Here is a 17,183-nt window from a genome sequence, read left to right on the forward strand (position 1 = left end):
CTTCACTGTGAACTTGGAATTATAGGAATCACTGCACAGTTCAGAGCTCTGCTTGTGGGACCCAGTTTCTCCAGGTGGTCTTGAGCTTGTCACTTAATCTGTCCAGTTATTAATCTCCTGTCCTAATAACCGAGGGACTCAAATTATGATGATTTCTAAGTTTTTCTTTTTTTCTGACTCAAAATCCCTATGTTCCTATTGCCAGAGAACTATAAAGACCAGAGAAAAACATCACTAATAAAAGGAGTGCAACTTCACTCTTCATTCCTGGGACATAAACGTGCATGTCGATACTGAATGAGGTAGTGGGAAATCAGAAGATCTACTTATTAAAGTAGAAATAGTAAGCTATCAGTTTTGACTTCCAACCTGACCTAACCTTAGGAATAAAAAAAACATAACTAGCAGGACAGATTCTTAGTTTAAATCGTTATAGGGATTTGTGGAGCATTTGTTGGAGTACCCTCCACAGGGCCTGATCACTGACAGCTTGTGCAGATGTTTTCCAAATCAAACCTGGGGGATACTGACTATCCAAAATCTCCATGAAAGTCGAATAGGTGTCTAAAACTACAATGGGACAAAAAGTTTACAATTTAATCTGTTTCCCTTCCCTCTGCCAGTCTAGCGCTTATAAGCCCCACATGGAGCTGACAATTCCGTGCAATGTAAAATGGGAAACGCTTGATGAAGCGGCTTTCAGGCCATCCTCAGCAAGTGCTTCCCTGTATGCTTTGCAAATCAGTCCCACCTGCTGCTCTGGCTCCCCGATGCCTCCTACTTAAAACCACTGCCATGAGTCCCAGTTGGATGTGAAGGACAGAGAATTTTGAAACCAAGTCAACATGAAGGGTGCGGCGGAGTCTAGTTCGGAACACCTAAGTTTAGGAAATACGAAAAATATAGTGTCTTGGAGGCACGATGGCCAAGGTCTTTGGTGGGCAACTAGATTACTAAGGTAACGCAAGCAGCTGACATCAGGAACAGGTGGTTGCAGCCCTGAGCACAAGGACGACCTTCCACACCGGGTTGCTCAGGGAGAAAGGGCGGGCGGAAGTGGCGCCCGGAAGCCCGCCCTGTCCTTCCCCCTCCACCCCCACGGGCTCCGGACCCCTTCTGCGCACCCCTCCCCCGCCCCCAGCGCGCGTTCCTTGCTCGTTCCTCGCCCACGCTCCGGGTCTCGAACGGGGTGACGCGCGATGACGCCTCAAAGGTCTCCAGGCAGGCTCGGCTTGGCGGCGCGGCGCTGGTGGCCGCTGTTCGAAGCGCCTCTCCTCCAGAGCCTGGGCTGCGACTGTGCGTTGGGCGGCCGAGAGGCCGAGAAGCATGCGCGCCTGGGGCACGGACTGGCTCGCCGAGCTGCTGCTGGCCCTCAGCTGGCTGCTCCTGGTGGGCCTGCAGGCGTCGCAGGCAGCGAATGTCACCGTGGCCCAGGAATCCGGCGTGGTCCACGAGGCCGAGAACGAGAGCGAAGTGGACGAGGAGGCCGAGAACGACAATGATGTGCCCGAGAATGAGACTCCGGCCGAGCCCGAGGAAGAGGGTGAGGGCAGTGGCTCCTTGGGCACGGGAGGCCCCTGAAGAGGGCAGAAGCCCACCCTTTCCTCAGAAATTATCAGTGTCACCTTCTGTTGAGTTTTCTGGCGTACACATCAACCCCGAGTTTATTACCCACTATGTGCTATGTGCATCTATAGCCTTTAAAAAAAACAAGGTGCTCGTGTCCAGGGCTCCAGGAAAATAAGCACGAATATTGAAATTGCTATAGAAATACTTTCCAAGTGTTACTTTGGAGAAGGGAATCACATTTGTAATTAATGAGATACCCCCTCACCATGGGGAATCGTGGGGTGTGTAACCATCTTCTCTTAGTAGATTTTTTTGTTGTATTTGTTTTTAATTTCCAAAATGCTTGTCATCCTCTTTCTTTCCTGTTCTTGAAATGCTTGATATCCTCTTCTTTTACTGTTCTTGAGATGGGAACTCAAGGAAAGTCGGGATTCCTTTTGCTGTGGCATATCTAAATGAACATCCTGACAAAACTGTCCCGAAGCTCCCATAATCTTGGTGCAGCCCTGAGTACCCTGACAGGAGGCCATGTAGTATATGTCCTTCAAGGGACTGAGGCAGTAGAAAATAAAAAGATCCCAGTAATGACATTGTTGGCTGAAGATGTGTTCACACAAGAGAGAATAAAACAAAGCTGCGTTTGGTTCTGTAAACATGGCTTCTACTCCTGGCTCATTAAACAATAGAAACAGTTGACATACTCACGAGGAACTCACATGCTGGGAGGTCAGTGGCAAGTCCAAGTCAACAGACGTCTAAAGGAGGAAGATCCTAGCCCTACCAACGGCCCAGCAGACATTGTCTTGATATCTTTGTTTTCTTGTGTCTTCTCAGTCTATACATATAGCATTGGGTAGTGCTATCCTTTTATTTCCTGATGACAGGCAGTGACTCTCAGCATCAGAAAGAAATTGACTGAGGTTATTGGGGATCCTTCCTTGACAACTATGCAGATCTTGAAGAGCTCTTTGACTTTGGAAATGTGAGAAAGGACTATAGAAGAGACAATATCCTAGGCATTGCTTCTTTTCTTTGAGTGAATAGTTTTAATATTAAACTACTAAAGGGAAAATTCTAGCTATAAAGTCCTAAGTAATGTTGAGGCGAACCCCTAGTGATGGATTTGTAATCCCTTATATTCAAACTCCAAAGTTGAGTGCACTTATTCTTGTAGGGCTTCACGTTCTGCATTGTGGACTTCTGAGAATTCATGTGTCCTCTGGAATTTTAGATGTACAGTTTCATGCCTAAGTGCTTTTTCTTGGAGAGACCAACCCAGAACTATAAACACAGGTGATAGCTATATGAACATTTCAGAACCCTGGTAAATTTCATGATCATTGTAGCCTAGAAGATCTGTAAAAGTTGTTATCGTCATTTACTAGCTAGTGTATTTCTTTTTCTTTTTTTGCTTTTTACTTTTAAGTCTGCTTTCAGACAGTTCACAAAAATAAGGGGGGGCAAAAGCACTTTGTGAGAAGCTTAGGTAGAAATTTCAGTCTTGTAACCCCCTGATTCCTACCTTTGAAGCTATACACTCTAAAACTGGGCAGAGAACTTGAGTGCACCTAAATTCTCAACTATTAAACAGGAAACTGGAATGTGTCCATCATGGAAGTTCAATTGCTGCTTCCCTAATAGAGTCTAGTTCATTATTTGCTGTGGTTCTTTTTGCACTATTGTCAAAACACAATACTTCTGCAGAATATGAAAGACACACATTTCTTTGGAGAGAATGCCATTTTTGCTGCGTAATTGCAACGCATTTACAGTTTTAGATTTGTAAACAATTGGAAGATTAGTCAACGAGTTTTATTCATGTCAACGTCATCTTTTTTCTTTGAGTCCCCACATAGAGTCCTGCTGTCATGATTTATCCACTTACAAATCTTGTCAAGTTAATTTGATGTATAAACATGAAAAAGGAAAGAATGCTGCCCTTGTGAATTTTAGGAAAACAAGATGATTCAGGTTTTTGTAGCAGAATATTTCAGGAGAAAACCCTTCCTCTTGGGAGATGTACTAAATGTCTTCATCTTTAAGAAATTCCATGTTAAAGAAAATCCAGGCTATTATTCATCCACGATGTCATGTGTCACTGAGGTTTAAATTTTGTAACTGTTTTCCCTTTACCTTTACATTGCTGTCTGTCTCTGTTCTTCATTGTTTACTAATTGTAAATGTTTTGTCTTGTTTACTTGACCATCATTAACAACAACAAAAAAAGGCAAACAAAAAAAGCAAACAGTATAAAACAAAACCCCAGTTGTCAAACCCCGAACTTTATTACTGAGGAACTCTACTGACTGTTCACCGAAGCTGACGACAAAGGGGGGTTCCTCTAGGAGCTTGTTCCATGTTCCTGAAAGACAGTGCAAAACAGGGAGAGAAGAGAAACTGGAGAGATGGAAAGAGATGGTGGCCTCAGAGCTTTGGCTTATTTCACAACTATTCTTCTTTCTAGACAATTCCAATCAGTTGTCAATTTATTAATTTTAGGTTTTTTTAAAAAAATGTAATTGGAAATGTTGATGACCAATGATGAAATAACAATATTTTAAGATAAAACATACAACAGAGTATGTTAGATTAATTTACCTCCTTTTTTTCTATGCCTTATATATCTTTTAAAATATAAACGTTCTATATCAGTATGGTCTTTGGCTGATTAAAGGGTAAGTAGACATACATATTGAGTTATACACTTAGTTTTACTCTATTAAACTACAACTGGGGTTGATCCTGGTGGCATAGTACTATATCCCAGCTACTTTAGAGGCTGAGGCAGGAATGTTGTAAAGTCGAGGCCAACTTAGTATACAAAGTGAATTCAAGCCCCTTCGCTCACTGGGTGACTTAATCCTGTCTCAGCTGGGGCAGTGGTGGCCTATGCCTTTAATGCCAACACTCAGGAGGCAGAAGCAGGTGAGTCTCTGTAAGTTCAGGCCAGCCAGGTCTACAAAACTACAAAGCAAGTTCCAGGATGTCAGGACAGTTACACAAAGAAACCTTGTCTCAAAAAAATCAAAGGTCAGGGTGGAACATTCATCTAGCATATTTGAGGCCCTAGGTTAATACCTAGTAGTAACACAATAAAAATAAAGTAAAAACAATGTCTTTTAATCTAAGACAGAATACAAGTCCTGAAGCATCAACTCTACAGACATTAAGTCTCAAGGTCCTGGTTGCACCCTGATGACGTGTGCCACTAGCTATCCTGTGTTGCAGGATGGTTGCCGACAGGCTGGGAGAGACACTCTGGGAGGCTTTAGTAATCCCTTCTACATTCTTGCTGGCTTTTGAGCTCACTGTTGAGCTCATTAGTGGCCTTTTACTTTTTCTTCTCTTGTGACATGCCACACAGTATTTCTGGAGAGTGAAGAATTCAGCCTATAGCACTTTAATTTCATCTGAGGTTTCATTTTGTTGGAGTTGGCAGTTCTTCCACCCCACCACTTCAGGTCGAAACTTAACATCACACGTATTTTCAGGACCCCAGATTCAGTCTGCATGTTACTAAGGTTCCTTTTACAGGTTATTAAAATTCTGAGGAAGACACCGACCTTCAACACATTCTTCCTGCTACATTGACACCAACCATTAATCAGCATCTGTGGACTTAGGGATGCACTGATATTAAGACTTTTTCGTTTCATACATTGTTATATAACAGGAAACTTTGACAAATGCCACATGGAAGTCCAGATAGGTGTCATTTTCTTGACTCATCATTGTAGGATTTCCAGTTTTATAAAGTGACTAAATGGCCCAGTGAACACTTAATACATCACAAATACTAAAGTTGAAAGAATCTTTGGAAGTTGTCTGTTTTCCCCTCTGAGGAAACTCAAGAAGGAGCTACTTATCTTCCCAGAGTAGCAGAGGTAGTGACTGATGGTTCAAAGTGGTCCAGTAGTCATTCTCTTATACTTGTTTTTATGCTCAGGAGCCAGTTTTAACTTATGTCTCATAATGTGCCAACTGAAAGTGTTCAGGCATTCCAAGTATTAAAACGTCAATTCAAATTGATCATTGTGTTAGCTGAAATCATTTAACAAAGTCAATGTTGATTTAATTATATGTCTCCTATGCTTTCTCTGTATTAATAGTTCTGTATTTGATGCTTTCAAATACAGAACAAAGTGTTTGTGAAACTGTTAATGTTTCACAATATTGAAAATGGGAAAAATTAGAACTTGAAATTAGTAACTACAAAATGAGTTTGAATTGAGTTAACTATTGTGTCCTAAGTGGGTCCACAGTCCTAAGCAGTTTGTAGAATATTTCCACACAGTATTTCATTCTATTTTAATCATCAAGTAAGATAGGCTTTGCATTTTTTACAAAGGGTTAATTAGGTCTGACAGAATTGAGTTGCTTCAAATTCAGACAGTGAATTAGTGGCAGAAGCAGTATTTTGGACTTCAAGTTGGATGTGATTTCTGCATGGTTTGTTGCTCAGAGATCCAGTGTCTTAACATTCTCCTTCAGCAGCCCATTGTGTATTTTTCTGTTGAGATTTGAGTCTTAATCTGTGTTTTTGAAGACTTGTTTATATATTAGAGCTATAAGAACTCAGGCTAAACTTCAGAATGATTAGGAAAAAAAGGGAAATATCCTAGTATGGTAATTCATACCTGTAATCATAGAGAAGCCGAGACAAGAAGACCACTGAGTTAAAAAGGTCATCTGTGCTATGTAGCAAAACCCTGTCCCTGAAACAAAATCCCAAATCACAAAAGGAAAGTCACAAGAAAATGTGATTGAGAACCAAGACTATTTCTCACATAATTAGATATTCAAGTAATTACATAATAATTGTATGTATTGTAGACTGTCCTCCTGAATAAAGCATTGGAATGGATTCTTAGAAACATCGGCATCTGCCATCTAAACCTGCAAAGTGAATGAATGAAATATATTTGTAACTTTTATAATTTTGATGCACACTTGGTATGAAGATTTATTTGGAAATGTAAATTGCTTTGTATTAGTTTATTTCTTTTTCCTTCCTTATAGAAAATAGAGAATATTTTAAAATGGTTCCCAAAGTTCAGAGACTGCTGTGTGTATCATACTTTTCCAGTTATATTTATCATACTTTTCCAGTTATATTTTAATTCACTGTGTATTTGTTAATAAAAAAGAAAATCCCTGTGTTATATATGAAATTCAAAAGCAAAATTTAAGTTATTCCTAACTTGATGAATGTTCTTAAAGAGAGTAGTCTTTCCTTGATTTAGAATGGCGATAGCTGTGTTTATGTGAGGAGCAGCTTTGCTTTCCTGGTTTTAATAGAGCATTTTAAAAAATCCTCTATTGCACATATGACAATTACCTGTACCCTACACCTCCCAATAAGATGTTGTTCACTTTTAAAAGTTTTCATATGGTTAAATAATGTTTTGTTTTTAACTTTATGTTTAGTTCAGAACAAAACAGTAGTCAAAGAAGTCGAATTTGGAATGTGCACAGTGACCTGTGGTAAGTAGCAGAGACCAGAGGAATAGCCTGTCATGGTTTCTACCAAGATGAAATGCCAGTTATTTGTAATTTCTGTACTACTTACCCGTTCTTCGTGTCTCGTTTTTTTCTATGCCTTTTACTATAATGTACACACCGTACTAGGTAATTGCTTCAAAAGGTATATTTTCAGGTTCAGGATATTTTTGCATATAAACTATTTTCACTAAACTAAAACTTTGCTTCACAGATGTTCAAAGATGAGAGATCTTTGGTGTATCTGACAGATGCCTTCCCACACTCCTTTGGCAAACCTGCCAAGAAATAAGCTTATTTGCAATAGACTATTATAAGTACTCCATTTCTCTAGTTTGTACATTGTATTTTGGAGAAAAGGGGTGTTAGCTTTGCAAGATGAATAAAGATGAAAGAATGTGACATTGTCCATTCTATGAACAGAAATTTTAAACTGAATCTCTTATGTAGGATTAGGACTCAGGCTACCTGTGCTATGTAGACCACTGGTTCTTAAACAGCTACCCTAAATAGGTTAAAATTACTGGACTAACCCAGAGTTTCTGACAACCTAAGACTATGGGTAGGCCTAAGACTTTGAAGTTGTGATCAATTCACAAGGAAGCTGATCTTGCTAGTGCTGGAAGTCCCTTAGTTTCTTCAACCATTGCTGGGAATCTGCATCATGAGAAGACAACAGATAATTAATAAATTAAATTTTTTATTCTAACTTGGGAACATGACAGTGATGAGATTATAGTACACATCTACAGAGATTTCTTTTTAGGTCAAAGTTTTGTAAATTACCAGAACTGACAATTTTTTACGTGGGTGCTAAAGCATTCATATGTAACCACTTTCAAGTATACAATTCAGTGGCCCAAACAATACATCAGCATTATCTGTAGAACATTTTCAGTACCCCAACAATAATTCCCATACCCAGCAGACAGTATTTCACACACTCATCCTCCCAGCTCCTGACAGGCACTTTTTCCTAATTAGCTTAAAATGGAGTCTGGCCTTAGCTTTGTAGTGACAGCCAAAATGACAGGAATCATTATGAAACAGCCTGAGAGTGTCCAGTTGTCATTTGTCTTTTGTTGTTGTTGCTGTTGATTTTTTTCCGGTAGATTTATTTTTATAACAACTCCAATCTTCCTTCTCTGGATCTTGTGGGGGTCCACTTTCTCAGCCCTCAAAAGTGCAGCATCTCCCAAGAATTTGTTAGAAATACAGGATTGCAGACTTTTCCAAGACTGGGTCGAAATTTGCATTTTAAAACGATCTCCAGGCGACTTGCATGCACTGTTCTATTCCTAAGCCACCTGTCATCTTCAGCTTTCCTTTCCTTGGAATTAGCTCATGGTTAACACCTTGTTAGGGGCTAAAGAGGGGAATCCAGCTGGGAAGATGAAGACAGACTCTGCCTAGCCCTTTACACAGCTCATTACAGGACGGGAGTAAAAACCAACGACGCTCTAGGACCAGCCGATAACGATTTGATTTCTTGCTACAAAATGTGTGACAGTTTCACAAAGAGTATCTTCCTGGAAATAGAGGTGTAGTTAATAGTTTATCCCATCTATAGTTAATACAGAGACTTTATCAATACAGCATTATTAAAAATTATTTTAAAACATTTTTATGATAAAATATGATTTTGGAATTTCTTCCAGAAACTCCAGCCCCAATCCTGAAAAGTTCCATGATCACAAATTTGTGTAATCCTATGTAGTATATCATCAGCTTTTATAGGCTGTAGGAAGAATAATTTAGGTATTCCTAAAAGAAAAAATTCTATCAATTTAAAACATGCACAATTATAAATGAGTTCTGATTAAAAAAATACTGAAATGTAAAAATTTTATGTTTTAGCCAATGAAAAATTATGCAGGGAAGTGTATTTATTAGCATGCTAAAACTTTCAAAAAATTCTATAATAAAGAGGACCTTATTTTAACATTTTAAAATTTGCATGTGAACATAGAACCCTTTTTCTGATGGGAATCAGTGTCTTAGAAAACTTTCTTGGGGAAATACTGTTTTCAGAAATAACTGGAGTGAAGAGTCTACAAAAGCTCCACATGTTCTCATAATGAACTTAGGAATTTAGTTTTCATAATTAAGAGAACATTCTCAAAACAAAACTAAAGAAAATACAGACTGGAATGGGAAGAACGACTCTTTGTGGTTATTTTTCTTTAAACATTTGCTCATTTTTTTCTTAAATAAAGGTGTTGGAATCAGAGAAGTTATTTTAACCAATGGATGCCCTGGAGGTGAATCCAAGTGTATTGTTCGTGTGGAAGAATGCCGTGGACCTGTTGATTGTGGCTGTGAGTTGAGTTCAGATTTGCTGAAGGGGGGTTTATGTGGGGAAATATCTTTAACCTCAACCTACTACTGAGTACAAGGAGACAATCGACTGATAAAAAGAAGTAATAAAAAATTAAATATGCTTTCTCTAGACAGAGTTCTAAGTAGCCCTGCTTTTGATATTCATTTCACTTGTGTGTAGAGTCTGATATGCTGGAGCTTCACTGTGCCTGGGGTCTGTATTCGAGCCTGCCCTGGAGAGGAACATGTCTGATGCTATGGCCATGACATTTTATCTGTAGATTGGTAAACCTTAATTTGGAACTTGGAGCTCTTTGTATCAAATTATGCTTTTCTGACATTTCAACTTCTCTAAGTGAGCTTTCATAACCCTAAATTAGAAGCTCTGGGCAGATCACCAGGTTCAAAGTAGCATATCACTGAGTTGAATGTCTTTTCCTCTTCTGCACTTTTTCTGCATGTAGATATAGGGTCATGGTATCTCTCCACCTGCTTCTTTTGGTGACTTCTCTATAATTGGACTCCAGATTACAAGATTCAGGGTCCTCAGCATTTGACTTCTGAGGGTTGCTTTTTACAACAATGTGGCATGTAAGAAGGGGTCCCAAAACAATACAGCGGTGTTCTTCACCACTATGGGGAGATAGGATTTGAGACCTGGATTCTAGCCTGCCTTATGTTGTCTTTTCAGGGATCTTCAGATTTCATGACTTTGGATCTGTTTACTCAACTGGACACATTTGGCTTTTTATAGCCAGTCTAACCCTCATATTATGTATAATATATATTGATGTGGATGTATGTTTATAATGTATGTGCAGTGTCTAGATAGGGTTGTTTCTTGGTTGATGATATAATTAAATGATTGATGATGTAATTAAAAATTGTTGTTAAAAAAGGTGTATGGACAGATAAAGCAATTTGCTTCCTAATGGTACTTATATATTTATGTTTTCTTCTTTTTCAGGGGGAAAACCAATTTCTGAAAGCCTCGACAGTGTTAGACTGTCATGTGTTCATATATCTCCTGAAAATCGCTTCAAATATCTGTGGAAGCTTCTCAAGTCAGATCAAGTAAATAGAAACTGTGTATAATCGGGTGTTTTTTACTGGCTGATAACATTTGGTACCTAGTTCTGATATTTTAAGAAAGCAATTTGAGGAAATTGGGTTAAAAATCATATAACTTTATTATTTGAATTCATTTTTTGTCAGATAAAAAACATGTCTTAGGGTCATCTATAATCATAACTTAAATTTACACACTTTATGATATATTCTGTTTTGGAACCAAGATTATTTCTGTTTTATATGGCATGTTAAGTAATAGTTAATATTAATTAAAGGTATTATAAATGCCAGATAACAACTGAATGATAAGAGTTCATTTAAAAGACATAAAACAACCCTATAAACTTTTTTAAAAAATAAATAAGTGTGTCATTTTACAGATAAGTAATTGAGGTATAGAAAGTATCTCAGAAGCCAGGCAGTGGTGGCACACGCCTTTAATCCCAGCACTTGGGAGGCAGAAGCAGGTGGATTTCTGTGAGTTAGAGGCCAGCTTGGTCTACAAGAGCTAGTTCCAGGACAGTCTCCAAAGCTACAAAGAAACCCTGTCTCAAAAAAATAAAAAATTTAAAAAGCAAATAAACAAATCATAAATAAATAAAAAATAGAGTCGTAGTTTGCTTTTCTGTTGACCAAAATCAAACTGGAAGGAAAGAGTTTTTTGAAGCTCAATTCCAAGTGACAGTTCATTACTGAGGGAAATCAACGCAGGAACCTGCAGCAGAAACATGAATACTTGCTTTCCATACTTTGCTCAGCTTACATTACATTCCTATACAACCCAAGACTACCTCCTGTTCAAGGGTGACATCACCCACAGTGGTCTGGACCCTCCCACATCAATCATTAATCAAGGAAATGTTCCCCAGACTTGTCAACAGGCTAGTAAGGTAGAGGCATTTTCTCTACTGAGGTTCCCTTTGGCCAGGTGACCCTAACTTGTGTCAAGTTGACAAAAACTAACCAGCACAAGAAGTACTGTCCATAGTCAACAGGATTGAGACTTGAAGTCTAGATTATCTGATTCGAAATCATATGTGTACAGTTCATTACATGCTCGGTGAAGAGAGTGAGCCATTTTTTTTTTTTGAGGACTGTTTGCTTGTGCTGTCAGCTTATTGTTTCCCAGTGACCCAGCGAGTCCTGATCGTCTTGCACTGTCTCCATTTGTAATCAGTGAACCCAGTCAAGACTATTGACTATTCATACGTTTTGTTTCTGTTTGTTTTGATTTTCATAGCAACCTGTTATACTTTCAAATGATTCAGCAGTCCTTGACATACAAAGAGAACTTCATCCCGTGGCTTTCGAGTGTGACACCCTGGACAATAATGAAATAGTAGCCTCTATCAGATTCACAGTCTATACAACAAGTGGTAAGTATCTGGCAGTGTTTTGGTTTGCTTTTATCTCAAACTTACTTTCAGGAAATGCCTGATGAACTTATGAAAATACAGATTTCTGCCAGCTGCACCCCAGAGCTTCTGATTGAGTAGATCTGTATGGAGCTGGCACATGAATTACCAGACAAAGCTGTTCCTTTAAAACCCAGTTCTGGGCACTGGCAGCTCTTCCAGATGTCCTAAGTACAATCTCCTATACTCAGATGGTGGTTCACAAGAGTCTTTAGTGGGATGTGATACCCTCTTCTGGTGTGCTGACATACATCCAAGCAAAGTGCTCATACACATAATGAAGTGAATTTTTAAACAAAAAGAATTGACCTTAAAAACAAAACAAAACAAAACAAAAAACACCAGACCTTCAACTTGAAATATATTGGTGCATTTATTTCCATCATGAATGTGAAGATAGACAAATGGATTCTCATGCATGATTGCAGGAAAAATATAATTAAAACTTGTGAAATCAGAGCATTTCTCTTTAGAAGTTATCTATTTGAAGTGTGTGTGTGTGTGTGTGTGTGTGTGTGTGTGTGTGTGTGTGTGTTGAGATTGGGTTTCTCTAGGTAGCCCTGGCTGTCCTGGAACTCACAATATAGACAAGGCAGGCCTAGAACTCATCTGCCTGCCTCTGCTTTCAGAGTGCTGGAATTAAAGGTTTGTGCTATCATGCCTGGCTTTGGATTATATTTTTGATGATTCAGTATTAAAGTTCTTAATGTAGTCTTGAACATGACTTTGCATATTAGAAATAGTTTCTTCTGATAAATAAAGTATATATGCATGTTCATTCAGTTTGACCTATGGCATCCTCTATGTCCAGGTAACTATTTCCTTGGGTTTAGTTGCTCTTAACCATATTTAATGCTGTTGTTGTCTTTGTTGGTAGGAGTATCTGATCACAAGCTCTTTTGAGAACTCACTTGTGTTAGGATTCTCTAGAAGAACTGATTGAATGAATATTAAGGAGGGGATTTAGTAGAGGTTTACAGGCTGTGGTTCAGGTAGTCCAACAATGGCTGTCTCCTTTTGGATGCCTCAGCTGATCTTCCAACTAAGTTAGAGTCTCAGAGAAGTAGATCCTACTACCATTAAAGGCATATGTCAGCAGGACTGATGAACTTGCCAGCAAGAGTGAGGACAGGCAGGCGAAAGCAAATGCTTCCTTCTTCTATGTCGTTTTGTGTGAGCTGCTGCTAGAAGGTGGGACCCAGATTTAGGATGAGTCTCTCTGCCCCCAGTGACCAAACCAGGGAAAATCCCTCACAAGTGTACCCATCTCCTTCAGTTTTAGTTGATTCCAGATGTAGTCAGTTGACAACCAAATTAGCTATCAAATCATTAAAGCTCTAGAGAGCTTGTATTTTCAGAGAGCTGTCTTTATAAACCTTCTAGAGGTGATAGGTAACTTTAGGGGCCCGTGCTTTTTGGAGCTGTTTCTCAGTCTGAAAAGCTTTTGTTTTAGTCTGGAGTACCATGCCATACAATGTCCTTTATTGAAAAGAAAATAAGCTGCAAAGGATTTTGTAGAGGTTTTAAAACAAATGTTTGCTAGTTAAACTTTCTTGGTGTGTTTTTAGATTGCAATTTGCAAAATATCTTCAGGCAAAAGCTAATAATGACTGTGTTGAGATATCATTGAAGAGATAATTTCAGTAGTGAGAAACTATTACAAAAAGCACAAGAAGACTGTACAACTGAGGACCATCAAGCTTTATAAACATTCTCAACCAGCCATAGTTTATGATGCTATATGTATCTGCCCATCTGTGTACTTGGTTCTCACTGTCTGGCCTTTAATAGGTTCCTTTTAGTAGTTAGCACTTTTCATAATTGGAAAGGAACATGTATTCACTAATGTGTCAGCTAAGGGTTAGAACAGAGACCCCAAATCCTTCTTCTTGATTGAGGCAGTGTTGAGTTTTGTTTCATAGCAGCCCAGGGATGGTGAGGTAGCTCTGCCAGTTACTACATGCACACTTAAACAACAAAATACCCTCAGAATATTTCAGTACCTATTAGTTTCTCTGAAAAATGACAAGTTGCTCACCAATGCAACAGACCTTTTCACTTGTTCAGCCATTGAACAAATGTTTTTCTTACAAATAGCCATACTCTACCATACTGAAATGAATCAAATTTGCAATAGAAATGTTTTTAGGATTAATGTAGCGAATAGAAAATTCTTCAGATGTAGTAATGCATGCCAGCACAGAGACAAGCAAATCTCTGTGAGTCCCAGGTCAGCTGGAGCTACATGGAGGGAGAGGAAAAAATTCCCATCCCCATTTTCTTCCTCCTTTTTATATAATTTTCACTCACAGTTATTATCTTTATATATGGCATTGTTTTGGGATTTAATTGTATGCCTCTAAAAGATAATGTGTGTTCTAAGTTCTTAGTACTTAGATTGCAGATATACTTGAAAAGGGACGATTGAATATGTCATCAGTTAAGATGAGATTGTGGCTGGTGCCCAAATAAAAGAACTCTGAATAGAGGAGGGAGGAAAGGAAAAAGAAAAAGAGTGAGAATTAAGAGGAGGGAGGACAGAATAAAGGAAGAAGGAGGAAGAAGAATGAGAAAGAGGTACATGGAAGCAGATCCAGGCTGAGACCACAGAAGCTGAGAAGGTAGCACAGTAGCCACCCCCCCCCCAGAACTTTCAAGAGACTCATTGAGCCCCACCAGTCACACACACACACACACACACACACACACACACACACACACACACATTATTTATGGCTTCCAGGATATGAAGCAAATTTCTGCTGTTGCCAAGTTACCCAGTTTGTGGTACTTTATTTGTAATGATAAGAAACTAATATGTACATAAGCTATGTTTACCTAAAACATTAAGTATTGAAATTTAACCCATTTTTCATTAGTTTTAATTTCATTACATTTTTTAAAGAAAACTTTAAGATGAATTTCAGCCTTCTGAAGAAAATTAGATGTACATTTAGTCCACATGGTCCTTGCAAGATGACCGCTCTTCTCAGTGGAAATCCCCCTTTTATTATCCATCCTCTTTTGACTGATATTGGGTGCTAGTGAATTAAACAAACTCTTTTTGCATTTCTCATCCAAACCTGGCCCTAAACATTGTCTCTCTGTTTTAAAAATCTCCAACTTTCTACAAACCTGAAGTCATTAACTTTTTTGTTAATCTGATAATATTGGAATAAAAATATAAATGCACCTTTGCAATCGTGCTTAGGATTGTTTAAAGGGAGATCACCAAATTGTATTCCTACTGTTTGACTACTGAGAAAAGCTGGTTATCATCCATGGCATTAAGAGGATAAGAAGAAATCCAGACAACTGCTATGCAGGAGACCACTTTGCACGGAGTGGTACATACTAAAACTAAAATGTGTAAACAGCTCATGATTTATACAAATACCTAAACCTCCCTGGTCCCTGTTTCACTTACCTGTATAATATAGGATTTAGTCAAATACCCTTTTCTGTATGAATTATTTTTGTGCAATTTTAGAATTTGGGAATTTAAAGAACCTATAGAAAAGCTATCACATCCACAAAATATATTACCCAGATATAAGCTGTCTCTTCACCAGTTTATAGTATAGTGATGCTATAAAACAGCCTGTAGACCAGCTCTGCCTTCTCAACAGCCTTATCTGCAGGAAGGAAGCTCCCGACTTAGGAGCAGTGTGTGAATGTTTTATGGAGAACAATGAGTGTCAACCCCAGTCTTAGAGTTAAAAACCAGAGCTGTATCATAATCCTAGGCATAAAACTGAAGTCTGTGAAGGAGGAACTTTGAGAAGCTCCTTATGATTCAGTAATAGGCAAGGTTTCTTAGCTGTGACTCAAAACAGTCACCATAAAAAGTAACATTGAGTAAATCACACTGCGTCAAAGTAAAAACTTCAGCTTCCCAAAATAAGTCACTTGGAAAATGAATAGTCAGAAATCCAACAAACCTTGCCACGATAGACAGCTTGAGAAAGTTCTCTCTAAGTTTGTTAGGAAACTAAGTGTACCCTTACCCGATTGTCAGTGATTACTCTTTTATTTACCTCAGAGAAGTGGAAACATAGCTCCACAAAATAGCGTTTACAGGAGTATTCCATTCAGATAGCCATTTCCCGTTTCCCGTTGATTTCTAGCGGCAGTCATATGTGTCTCTACTTTCAGAACTACAGATGAGAAGGACAATCAGGCCAGACACCGATGCAGTCCTAGTTTTCGTGCTGACCATAGGAGTCATTATCTGCATATTTGTGATCTTTGTGTTGATCTTCATCATCATAAATTGGTAGGTGAATGGCCAGGATGCACGGTCATTTTTGATTGACAACTTCCTCAGCCACCACCCATTTGTCGTGAAGCCCAGATCACTGCCCTGTGGTGTCTCCTCTATGTATCTTGATGCCATCTTCTTTCATGCTACCCTAGCTTGTATATGGATGCTTTTAAAAACATCATGACTTTGCAGCCATGGGAGAGCTTTCAGACATGTATTTTATAATTTTACAAGGAAATTGTTTAAAAAGAAAAAAACTGAATACCTTTGTCATTTAACCATAGCTTTCACTGCTTTAAAACTTGGCTGTTGTAGCCTCCCAATTCACATAAATGGACAAGAGAAAGTCTGTGCGTGCACTGCAGCCCACCAATCTGGGAATTCAATCACAGTGCCAATGGATTCTTTTTTTTTTTTATTTTTTTTTTTCAATGGATTCTTTCAAGAAGTGTTGAACTGTGAATAAAAGGCCCTTCTATATAAAGGAGATGTAAACATGAACCTCATTTACTTTTGTTGCTGTGGGGTTTTTTATTGTGGCTTTTGTTTTTGTTTTTGCTTTTTCCTCCAGGACGGCAGTGAAATCCTTTTGGGGGGCGAAAGCCTCAGCCACTGAGATACACTCCGAGCTGAGTTCTATGAAGTACAAAGATTCGACTTCTCTTGACCAAACACCAGCAGATATGCGTGGACATGAAGATGATGCTTTAAGTGAATGGAATGAATAATGTATGGATGACATATGAGAAACCAAGGTCAATTAGAACATATCAGATTCATTATTGTAAAAATAAAATATATACTGAAATACTTCTATGACGTCGGGTTGAATTTACCTCAGTGGTGGTAATGTGGTGTGGGACAGAGTTGTTTATTCAGTCCAGCTCTCAATTCAATTGTCAAATTTTCTTTTAATTAGTTCTTTGTATTCATTGCTTCAGATAATAGCCTGAGGTCACTTATATATATACAAATAGCTTCTGATCTCTTTAGTCACTTGTGAGGTCATTTGCCTTTTCTGTCCTAGAAAAGAAAAATATAGAAGT

At 38.5% G+C, this 17,183-nt stretch overlaps 1 protein-coding gene across 1 annotated transcript; it reads left to right on the top strand.

The window, feature by feature from the left end:
• Positions 1-1,326: 1,326 nt before the first annotated feature.
• Positions 1,327-16,865, top strand: Spaca1 (sperm acrosome associated 1). Its single transcript, XM_041667346.1, has 7 exons — positions 1,327-1,543; positions 6,997-7,053; positions 9,285-9,386; positions 10,355-10,461; positions 11,699-11,834; positions 16,029-16,149; positions 16,709-16,865. The coding sequence occupies exons 1-7, from the start codon at positions 1,327-1,329 to the stop codon at positions 16,863-16,865; spliced, it is 897 nt and encodes a 298-aa protein (XP_041523280.1).
• The last annotated feature ends 318 nt before the right edge of the window (positions 16,866-17,183 follow it).

Source organism: Microtus oregoni, unplaced genomic scaffold, assembly GCF_018167655.1.
Source record: "Microtus oregoni isolate MIOR12 unplaced genomic scaffold, Mior012 000017F_ref0000208, whole genome shotgun sequence".
Classification (NCBI taxonomy): Eukaryota; Metazoa; Chordata; class Mammalia; order Rodentia; family Cricetidae; genus Microtus; species Microtus oregoni.